Consider the following 11,946-nt stretch of genomic DNA (forward strand, 5'->3'; position numbering starts at 1 on the left):
AGGCGGAGATAGTCACACACGTAGTTACATCAAGCCTATTCTTTTATTCAAGGGTACACGCTGATGATTGTGGACGTTCAAGGGTTTCTATGCCAACCCTCACGGCACCTCTGGCGAGGATATTTCTACAATGTGCAGTTGTTGCTGTATTTCTGCTCTATCATTTTTCAAAGGTTTCAAAACGTGTCATAAAATATTATTGGGTCAGGGAACCAGGCAGGCCACCAGATGGTTGAGAATGATTTATTTCCCTGATTTCAGACATCTGAAGAAAGAGTGTAGGAAGGAAGCAGGTACTTATCTCAGAGCTTAGAGAATATGGAAGATAAAGGGGCCTTGAAGTCCGTCTGTTACAGAGTCACTCTTAATTTAAAAGCCTGTTCCATGGCACCTGTTGACATGGCTATCCGACCTTGACTTTAATATTTTAGCAATGAGACACTGGCTTACAAGATAGCCTGTCTCATGATTGGACAGATTTTGATGAACAAGATCTTCCTTCCATTGATGCAAAATTTCCTTCCTGTAACTTCTGGCCCTTGGTACAATCCTGTGTGTGCTTCGTTTCTGATCTGAACTAGAAATTTTGAGATATTTGAAGACATCTAATATGTTTTCCTTTCGTTTCCCCAACTTCAGAAGAATCCTGTCAAAGCCTCCAGCTCTTAGTCACTCATTTCACCATTTAAACACTCATTTTGCAGGCGGATGATCTCAGAATGCTTATTTTTTAATTATGGACCTAATCGTACTTGAGCCATAAAGCTACTAAATGATCCCCTTTTGAAAGTCAATTATGCATATAACTATACTGTTATCATTACTAATATCAGCATCAGTTGCTCCTTGTAAAATTCAAAAGCAGATTATTCTGATACAACCAACCTAACCAGAGGTCTGTGTCTGAAATCAATTTACAGTTGTCCACATCAGCTGACTATTAAAAGTGTTTAAATTAATCTGGGTTATCAGTTAGCACATGTACAACGATATGGTTTCCTCCAATCTGTTTCTATTCGGCAGTCCAGAAAGAAACCATCAAAAGAAAAAATCCAACTGTGGAGTCTAAGCCACTCTGGGGAAAGTGAATTGAGGTTTACCAGAAGAAAATTATATCAAATATAAAAATGAATAACTTTCAGGTAAATAAAGTAAAAATGAAGCGAGATGATCCGCATTCAGATTCTGAAGAGGTATACAGTGGTACTAGGATCTCAGCCATTCTTCTAACACATCAGCAACAGCAAGGCTGAGACTAACCCACCGTGTTGGAAGCGCTAACTTTCAATATTGACTTGGTGTCTCTCAGAACTAGCCAATGAGCAAAATTTATACTAGGAACATACACACACACACACACACACACACACACACACACACACATTCTGTAGTCACCTATTCTTTTAATAAATAATAGTAAGTTATAATGTTATAAAATCTCCACAGTAGTCTCCATTTAACACCTGCAGAAGTATCGAGTCCTATGTTCTGTAGCATTAAAAAAAAAAAAATCATGGCTTGCTTGCACTTGCCCATGTTCTACAATGTCCATTAGACAACAGAGAAGTCGACCTTTCACCTGAGCACAGTCACTGAGGAACCTGGAAACTCTGATTCTACCATGTCATGTGGAGTTAACTGTATCTGGTGCATCCTTTGTGTCACTGAAGCCACATACATCTAATCATAACATGTTCAAAGAATTAAAAGGCAAGCATCAGAGTCTTCAGCAATGTGAGGAATTTCAATACACATTCTTATTATCTTTTAAAATAAACAAGCTGGGTTATTCGGTTGTTTCGACAATTCTGGTTATAGGTTACACTGTGTGTGTCCTCACAAAATTTATGTTTAATCTTTTTTCCTCACGGCTCTGATTTTATGACAACTGGGTTGTTGAAGATGTAATGAAGCGATGATGAACCCAAACTGCAGAACACTGGGCTCCAAGGTGACCTGTCTGGGGACATTTGGAGGCAGAAATACACATGGAAAATACCATACGAAGAGAAAAACAGACCAGGAAAACATTTCTATGAGAAACTGGAGGAGAAGCCATCAATGAGCCCTTCCTCCGCAGCCTCTGAAGGAGCTGGCCTGACCTTGTAAGCTTAGAGATCTTGAATTTCTACTCTGTCAAACTGCAAACCTGTTTCTGTGGTTGAAGCCACTCAGCTTGCAGCACTACGTTCAGATTAATTCATATCAGATAGTGTGCAGGATAAAGTGTGTATCTCCACTACTGACTTTGTAAGGCAGCCTTTAAAAAAAAAAAGTGGACAAGTATGTGAGTGGGGGAAGGTATATTCTCCTAAGGTACATAAAAAGCATCTATTTTAAAAGTCCTGAGGTGCAGTGGGAGAGATGGCTCAGCGGGTAAAGAACTTATTTGTTATACAAACATTAGAGTCTGGGTTCAAATCCCTAGCATCCACAGAAATGCTGGGCATAGCAGCACGAATCTGCAGTCCCAGTGCTTGAGTTAGGAGAAACAGATAGATGCCAGAGGCTTGCTTGCCATCCAGCCTAGGCAAGACAGCCAGCTCCAGGTTCGGTGAGACTCAGGCTCAAAAACCAACGCAAGCAATGGAGGAAGACAACCAAAGTCTACCTCTGCCTCTGTATGCACACATTTAGTGCATGTGTACCTGGATGTATAGACACAGTTCATACTCACACTCTCGTGCGTGCACACACACACACACACACACACACACACACACACACACACGTGTTGTTATTACAAACATATCATAGAAGCTGGGCATGGTGGCACACACCTTTAATCCTAGCACATGGGAGGCAGAGGCAGGCGAATTTCTGAGTTCAAGGCCAGCCTGGTCTACAGAGTGAGTTCCAGGACAGCCAGGGCTGCACAGAGAAACCCTGTCTCGAAACTCCTCCCCCAAAAAACACACAAAAACATATAGAAACATATTCTTATTCTATTATAAGCAGTCTAAGTATTGAGGTTAAGCCCACAGTGTTCAGCAATGTCCCATGAGTACACGTCCACTGGTAGAAATGTAGTTAGTTAAACTGAAGAAATGAAAATTTAAGTACTCAATATAATTTAATGAAAATAATTACACATAGCCAGTGGCTACTGTAACTTACAGCAAAACTTTAATTAACGTGTGTGTGTGTGTGTGCCTCATTTTAGGTGTATACATGTGTGTACAGGAGCCTATAGAGGTCAGAGGGGGGTGCCCTATCCCTTGGAACTGGAGTTACAGGTGGACACAAAGTGGATATTTAGAACTGAACCCCAGTTCTCTGTAAGAGCAGTAAGTAAACGGTTTTAACCATTTCACTGAGCCATCTCTGTAGCCCAGCTTACAGTTAAACTTTACATTTTAACTCATTGTGAAACCTCTAAGGACAAAGAGGGACATAAAAAAACTCTTACGAAAGAGCAACTGAGTCCTGGAAGAATGCACAATAAGTGAATTTGGGGGGCACCAAAGGATTGATTTTTAAACCCAGTAAAATGTTTCAGCAAACTAAAACGGAGATTATCGGTTACTACCAGCAGGGGGAACCAGAGAGCAGCTCACAGAATTTTCTCAGGAGAGTTTTGTCTCATCAAGGCCTTAAATCAGTCTGCCCAGGCTCCCCAAACAGAACCACTAGCTGCATGATCTGCACATGCTTATTTTCAAGAGCCCTAGAAGAGCACAATAGGATCTAGCTGTAGGCATTAAAGAGTAAAATCTAATTAATAACAATGGTTATTTAAAAAAAGATAAAATTCAATTAATGATAGAACTAGGTCTTTTCCACTCCTGTCTGTTAAAATATGATTATTATGATTTTTCACTTTTTAAAAAATCATATATCAGAGACAAAAGAAAAATAAGGTCTAATGATTTACACAAAAAGTGGAAATTTAATCAGCAAGGGTGTTTGGGGACGTTTGTCCAGGATATGATGCCCACACATGGTCTTACCTCTTGGTAAAGGTCACTGAGGTCTTCCTGGTGAGCCTGCTTGGAGCACCCTGGGAACTCCCTGACACAGCAGGAGTCGGGAGGCCAGTCCATTTCTGTCATTTCCAACCAGTCAGTGAAGTACACCACTCCACAGCACTTAAACTGGAACAGAATTACCAGTCACACTTAGAAACGACACAAAACAGCTTTTGTTCAGCCTAATAGAAATGAGAGAGCTGATGTCCTTAAATGTTTGTACTGAGTTAAACATCTCTTATCAGCCTCAGATGGCTGTGCATTCTGTCTCGAGGATGAAAACATCATACAGGAACATCAAAGTCACCATTCCATAGTGGAACAGTTCTGAACTGTGACACCCACACCTCCTAAAACCAAATCTGTGTCTCACTCTCCAGCTTCAGGATGTTCTGCAGATGATCGCCGTGATGAAAGAATTGGCCACCATACTTACAAACTCAATAGCTGGTCTTTCACTATCATTAACTTCTAGTCGGTAGGGAGTAGCTAATCATTTTGCTTATTATCTATTCACTCGTATAACTAAAAATTCAACTATTGTGATGAAAGTTTCCACAAATTCTATGGAAAAAAAAATAAAACTTGTTGACCGAAACTCACATCTCAAAGGTAGCCAGCCAGAATTGGTTTCTTTAATCAAGGCAAAAATTATATAAATAGATATTTGTCTGACTTATTATTACCCAAGAGAGTGAGGTTCCTGATAAGCTAGCATATTATATCATTATAATCTTAGAAAAATAATGGTGTGCCTAGCTTGAATGTAGCCGAACTTAAGAAAGTGAGCTCGCCTTGCTCTAAGCCATGTTAAGAAGAACACTTTCTGTTGTGCTTCACCAAAGATGATCATAAACGCTGATGAAGGCTTACAAACAGGGCTTGAAGGCATGTGCAGACCGGATTTAGAAAAAGCAACTGTGATCAGGACAGCTTTGCCCTTGGATAATAGAGAAATCCTCTTCTATACAGTCGGAAGGAGGGAATATGGGCAGTCACGTAGAAGGACCCTGCCAAGAGGGATGGTTATGCAAATTACGTAGCCCAGGAGACCAATCTGTGCTCAAGATTAACACTGAATCATAAAATATCACAATCCAGCGCCATTTCAAAGCTTAACCAAAACCGGCTTGGAAGAATTCCGAATTCCTCATGCCGCAGCAAGCGAGGAAAATGCTCAGAGTGCTTGGGACATTTCCACTCACTTGCCTAAAACGCTTATGATTTAAAGAGCTTATGATTTAAAAGGAAAGCGGCGGCGGCGTCACGGAAGCACCTCGAGTGACAACGTGTTAATACCAAGAGTTTTGAGAAACTTATAAGACATTTTCCGTACTGTTTAAAAAACATGGGTGTACCACAAACATCACAGCTACGCAACACCCTAGCACCACAAGGGTCACATGACCGCCAGAGATTCTGACACAAAGCACTGGGAGTCCCGAAAATAAAGCGCATCTTTAAAGACTCTGCTTTCTAAATATTTTTAAACGATCACATTTTTGAGGTCAGCATTTTAAAAGTCTTTTGCCCAGAGAAAACTGTCTTCCCCCATTTCTTAGAGGGGCAAGCCTTTCTAAGCGGCAAGCCAGGGCCATTCTCAGAGCACCCTACTTCCAGTCACAAAGGAGCAGCCCGTTGATCTGGCTATGTCAGGAAATGAGGACTTCCATAGCAGTGGCTTTTCCAAATAACTTGAACATGCTGTGTTCAGTGCCAACATTGTTAAAGAGCTGCTGACATCCGCTCTTTCCTACGGAGTTGTTTCAGAGCCTATCCACACAGGACAGTGGATCTGTACGGAGGCTTTCTGAACCTCCTGAAGGCGAACTCAGTATTACGCCAGCTCAAGTCTGTGCTCTGTCACTACCTGCCAAGAGGACAGGTTTCAAGGTAGCTCTGCTCCAAGCTGATGCTATGTTAAGCTCTAGAAAATACAATAGAATCATTATTTCACATGTAAATAAACTGAGCCCCAATAGGTAAAGGGACTTTCTGATGGGTCAGTAAATGGCAGCAACTGTAATTCCAAAGCTTACACAAGCGCTACCATTAAGTAAACACATTTTTATTTAAAATGTGGTTTAAAATAAGGTATTAGGAAGCATCACTAAGAATTATACAAGATCCATTCAGTTACAGTTCATGTGCAGGATCACAACAAATGAGTACCAAAGGATCATTTATTGTGGAAGAGAAAGGCGGTCCTAGGCTGAGTTGTCTCTCTCATTCTATATTTTTATGTTAAAACTCTAACCCCTGTACTTCAGAATGGGATTGGTCATGTCGCAAGAGCCACTGGAACAGTAAATAATTTAAAATAAGGTCAACAGCACGGGCCTTAATCAGGTATGAATAATATCCTTATCGGAAGAGGAAATTAAACATGGACACATGTAAAGACAAGACGATGAGAAGACATGGGACGCAGGCTTTTATACGCCTAGGGGAGAGGCTTCAAAGGGTATCAGTGTTGACACTCTTGAATATTCGGCCTCCAGAAGAGTGAACAGCACTTGTCCTGAGTGACCGTGTGTGTGACACTTCGGTGTGGCAGTCCTGCCAGACTAATAAAGGGCTTTGAATATCTTCTGGATATTTGGATGGATTCACCACTCTTTTTATGCAAACTAGAATTGTGAGGTAAGAGAGACTATTTCAAGTGGAGGTGGAGCCCTGAAAGGAGGAAAACGGGTTCTCTATTTCTCACCCTGGGTTACCACAATTTGCATCCTAAGTTCCAGAAAATAAAGATTCTGGGAGCTCTAGCGGGGGTGGGGGGCAGTTCCTGAACACAGCTTACTATAAATGCCCTGGTGCTTCACCCATCTTCTCATTGGGCTGTTTTCAGTCTCATTGTGCAACAAACAAACAAAGTCAGGAAGCAACGGAATAACAGGAAACCTGTGTGACACTGATAATTTCGCCATCTCAGCAAGAGTGGAACAAAGCCAGGTTTGGAGACTGCCCTAGACTTGAACCTCTGCCGAGGGCATAGGCAGAGCAGAATGAGTAGCTGGCTATCTATCTAGTAAGATACTCCTTCTCAAATGCTTCCTGGTCCAGAGCGTGAGAAAGGAAGGCAAGCTAAGATGCTTAACTTAGTCTCCTAGGGATGCCATTCCATTCACAAGGAAAAAACTTAGGAGAACTGGTCTGAGGCAAAATCGACGATTAATCTCAAGTCACTAGATTTCCACTTGAGATACTTGGAAGAAGTGTAAAACAGTTTGGAACAAGAGTATGTCGTGTTATATCACTATTAATAAGCATATGATAAATGAGTTCAAGTTGATGATCCCATTCACTCTTCTTGACACTCCATACATAAAGTGAGCACGTGTATTGGTCCTATTTCATAGGTGTGGAAATTGAGGCTTACGGAGTTAAGTGAACCGATACTAGGTGGCAGAGCTAGCATTTGAATCAAAGACATCCTGACTACAAATAATAATAATAATAATAATTTAAAAAAATTTTAAAAAGTTCCTACTAGGTAAATTCCCAATGGAAGCAACCTTTTAAAATGTTAAAGTGATGTTTAAAACATGGGACATGGGTATCTCTAAAAGTAGAAAAATTATCATAAAAGAGAGAGATCTAAGTAAAACTTTGGATATTTATTAAATAAGTCATGAAAAAGAAACTTGAGAGTAGTTCACCCGCACTTCTAAACAAGCTCGTGTGGACCAGAAAAAATGAGGAGGAAAGCTGTATGTGAGACGAATAGACACACATGGAGTGACTCAAGGCATGCTGGGAAAAACCTGCACCAGTGACATCTACACAGGCTTGAGTGACTTAAGGCATGCTGGGAAAAAAAAAAAAAAAAACTGCACCAGTGACAACTATGCAGGCTTCAGGTTTCCATTCAGAAAAATGATCAAAACCAAAGCTTTGGCCGGGCGGTGGTGGCACACGCCTCTAATCCCAGCACTGGGGAGGCAGAGGCAGGTGGATTTCTGAGTTTGAAGCTAGCCTGGTCTACGGAGTGAGTTCCAGGACAGCCAGGGCTATACAAAGAAACCCTGTCTCGAAAACAAAACAAAACAAAATAAAATAAAATAACAACAACAACAACAACAAAACCCAACAACAAAGCTTTGAACGCCTGATTTGACAACTTGCCACCCAATTCTATACTTTGTACTTCCAGGAACAGCAGCACTTACCTCTCTCTGAAAATAATTCCAAGCGTGCGTAAGCCATCTATACCTGGGTAAGCCGTAATTTGTCATTCTGGCTTTCAAAGTAACCATATCTGACCACTGTACTGGCACCTGGAGATGAAACGCAAATGATCAACATACAAGCACAAACCAGCCAGGCAAAAACTCACTCACAACACTCACACCACACATGATACAGACAGGATTAAAGTTGACAAATACCATTACAAGTCATACTTGCCTATGAACTCGGCTCTGGTAAATAAACCCGACGCTGAAGAAACTGATGTAGGAATCAAGAATTAGGATACGGAAAGGGGAGATGCATGTATAAGCCTCAAATGCCTAAGACAAGGGTAATTCTGAAATCTAACTAAAAATAGTAATATCAGGCTGGTGTCAGTGTCTAAGACTGTCTGCTGCACAGTGTGAGGACCTGCACTCAGATTTCCATCAAAAGGAAAAGGCTGGATATGACCTATAACCCCAGCACTCCAGGAGGTAGGAAGAAGGGCAGAGATCAGAGGGTCACTGGTGTTTAAGGGTACCAACCTAGCAGAAAATGCCAATCTCCAGCTTCATTGAGAGATGCTGTCTCAAAGGAATAAGGCAGGGATCCCACATCTGAGCATGTGTGTGTGTATACCATGTAGATGCTGTGAGCACATATGCACACCGTGTACATATGCACAGAAGTTTTTAATTTAAAATTAAATTTAAAAATAGGAATAGCAGCTGAGAGGCAAATGCAGGTATATCTGTGTAAATTCAAGTCCAGCCTGGTCTACAAAGCAAGTTCCAGGATAGTCAGAGCTGTCTCAGGAAAAAAAAAANTATATGTATATATATATATATATATATATATATATATATATATATTAAGGTCAGTAGAAGTAAGTTAAAAAAGTTTCTTGGCCACAGAAATTCTTCAATTTTATTTCTTTTCTAGGTAGTTGTTGGTTCTTTTGTTTTGTTTTTAATTTTTTGTTTTGGTTTTGGTTTGGTTTTGGTTTGATTTTGTTCACTTGGAAATACATAAGACAAAAAAAATTTTAGCAAGTTCATTGTGAATACATTCTATTCATATGGTTTAGTAACATTCAGAAAACCAGCCATAGTTCAAGCTAACCACTATAAATTATTATTAACTCATATCCGTTAGGGCATAAAGTGAATGGAACTAAAATAAATTCTCAAGAAATATATCATCTGAACCCGTTAATATTATGGACAGACTTTTTAAACTGGAGTGCTGGATAAGGAGGTGAGCGTGCAGAAACGAGAAACAGCATGAGGGAACAGACAGATGTCAAGCCTCTTGACTTAGTTAATAGAATTTTTTTTTTCCTAAATTTTTGCTTTCCAAAACAAACACTGGCTGTTTCTTCACCATGGCCACCATCAATCTGAAACCAAATGTGGCAAGAAAACAGGGGCCCATTGAGGTCCTGGCTCCACACGCTGGGCTCTGGCCAGGAAGCAGAGCACACAGTGAAGGGCTTGCTTGCATGAACCCGCTTAGAGCACAAAGCCCATTCTATGTAAAGGTTGAATTCTGCGAAACTTGGCAGATAATAAACTTTAACGACACTTTTCTCTTACATTGTTATTAGTACAGAAGCAATAAAAGTCTTAGCCGACTTTTCTCATTTCTGCAAGGCTGCTTTCCAAATTTCACTTTTAAATGGCCCTTCCTTCTTTGCCCCTGGGGATGTAATGGGGAAGATTTACACAAGCAAAAACAATGACGTGTGCCCAATGATGTGTGCCCGTGGCTGAAATGGCAGTGAGTGTGCATTCACTCGGTGCCCCAGGAGCTGAAGCCACTGGGGACACGACAAGGGAACCGGAACAGGGACCAAGCAAATGAAGGTCCCATTGTCTTCTTATGCTTCATAGAATCAAAGCGTCTCCTGTAGAGAGGCTAAATTAACTCATCTTAAGCTTCCCACAGCTTTATCAAACATTTACGATGTACCAGTAAGGCATATACTTCATAACCGAACTAGAAAATCCATAGAACGAATGGGATGCGTGGCTTCACGAAAATACCACAGCACTCAGATGGTTGAGACAGGAGGATTGCCATGAATTGGAAGACACACTGCATTACGTAGTGCATCCTAGGCTAGCTTGGGCTATGAAGTAAGATCCTGTCCCTATAAATAAATAAATAAATAAATAAATAAATAAATAAATAAAAGAAGCCATAGAAAGTCACTCATTTCCTAGGCTAGCTTGGGCTATGAAGTAAGATCCTGTCTCTATAAATAAATAAATAAAAGAAGCCATAGAAAGTCACTCATTTCCTAAAATGTTTTCATCACCAAATAGCACACAACCAAAAAAAAAAAAAAAAAAACCAAAAGGTTAAAAAGAACCAGGAGTTATTTGTAAGATTGGTTCTTCTGTTATTTGTATGCCAGGGATGTAGGTCATCTTTCAAAACCAAAAACCAGGATAAATTCCTTACAGTTAAAGCAAAACTCTGGGCCCCACTACCTATTTTTATTTTCTAACATATAAAGTTTGTAGGGATAACATGAAAATATAACTAAAAGAGCAAGACAACTCCAGCTTAAGGCGAAGTCGTCATTGTTGTTGTTTTGTTTTGTTTTGTTTTGTTTTGTTTTGTTTCTTCACATATATTCTTGATTTTATGTTGAGCTCTGGAGGACCTTCCCTGACTCTTCACCTTCCCACAGATTCTGTCTTCCTCCGGGACTCCACCCAGTTGGAACTATGAGTTTCTTCACAGAGCTATGAACGCTAGCACAGCGCACACAGGTAAACTGCAGTAGGCAGAGCCCACATTTTGTCTGCAGTAGCTGCTGAATACACCCAGTCTTAGAACACTCCGGGTGCACCACAAAATCTTTAATAACTGTACTGACAACAGAAATAACTTCAACTGTATTACACAAGTGCCTAATGGCCTGCTTATCTCTGACACAAATACAAAACTATCGCCATCTCTTAAGAGGTCTTGAATTTTTAACTGCTTAAAATTCACCAGGAACTCCTCAGGTGCACAGGCCCTACCTTTTCCCACTGTTCTAACTGAGCACATCTGAGCCTGAACTGGGGAATGCCCATGATTAAGAATCACTTTGGCAGCCTCCCCAAAAGGCCCAAGGTCAAAAAAAATGTTGAAAAGCATCATTTTGAGGAAACCTAGTGAGTCTGTAAAGCACAGACATCAGCTAACCTTCACAGACATGCAAAGCAACGCCATTCCACACTGGGAACAATTGTTGTAACTTCACCCTGAAGTGAACAAACTGAACAATAGCCATCACAAGCAAGGGCCAGGGTGGGGTGCAGGGAGGGGACAGTATTGACAAGTGACAAAGCAGCTGGTAGAAGAGACCTGGAAAACTCCTTTTTCCCTGTTCTAAGGAAGCTATGAAAGTTTCTCTAGTGGTTTCAATGGTCAAAATAAGAGGGAAACTGCTGAACTCCTGTTTTCAAGCAGTCAGGTCTCAAGCTGTGAACATTTACACCAAGGTGAGCTGAGCGCACAGCGAGCCTTCACATGCACTCTGTAAAGGACAGTGTGGCTCTACTTGTTGAAAATAGTGGCTTCCTCCTCACCCATTTCAGCTGTGGTCAGCAAGAGTGGGGCTTGGGGGGGGCACTCTAGCACTCTCCAGCGAGCACATGCCAATCTCCTCATTACTAACTCAGAAGCTGGGGCCATCCTCTTAGGCTAGTCTCAGTCGTGATGTCCACATTTAGGAATGAAACATATATCACAGTATCACAAGGTAAAGATTTTAAATTATGACCTGGAAATACACACACATACA

The 11,946-nt window shown here is 40.8% G+C and overlaps 1 protein-coding gene across 5 annotated transcripts in view; it reads right to left on the reverse strand.

The window, feature by feature from the left end:
- Window positions 1-11,946, reverse strand: part of Tspan12 (tetraspanin 12) — a 93,562-nt gene that overhangs the window by 20,345 nt on the left and 61,271 nt on the right. For all 5 annotated transcript variants that reach the window (XM_029535189.1, XM_021190728.2, XM_029535187.1 and 2 more), the window contains 2 exons: window positions 8,141-8,248; window positions 3,951-4,094 (listed from right to left, as the gene is read on the reverse strand). In XM_029535189.1, coding sequence (XP_029391049.1) covers window positions 3,951-4,094; window positions 8,141-8,248 — 252 coding nt within the window. The remainder of the gene's footprint in view (window positions 1-3,950; window positions 4,095-8,140; window positions 8,249-11,946) is intronic.

Source organism: Mus pahari, chromosome 2 (genome assembly GCF_900095145.1).
Source record: "Mus pahari chromosome 2, PAHARI_EIJ_v1.1, whole genome shotgun sequence".
NCBI lineage: Eukaryota > Metazoa > Chordata > Mammalia > Rodentia > Muridae > Mus > Mus pahari.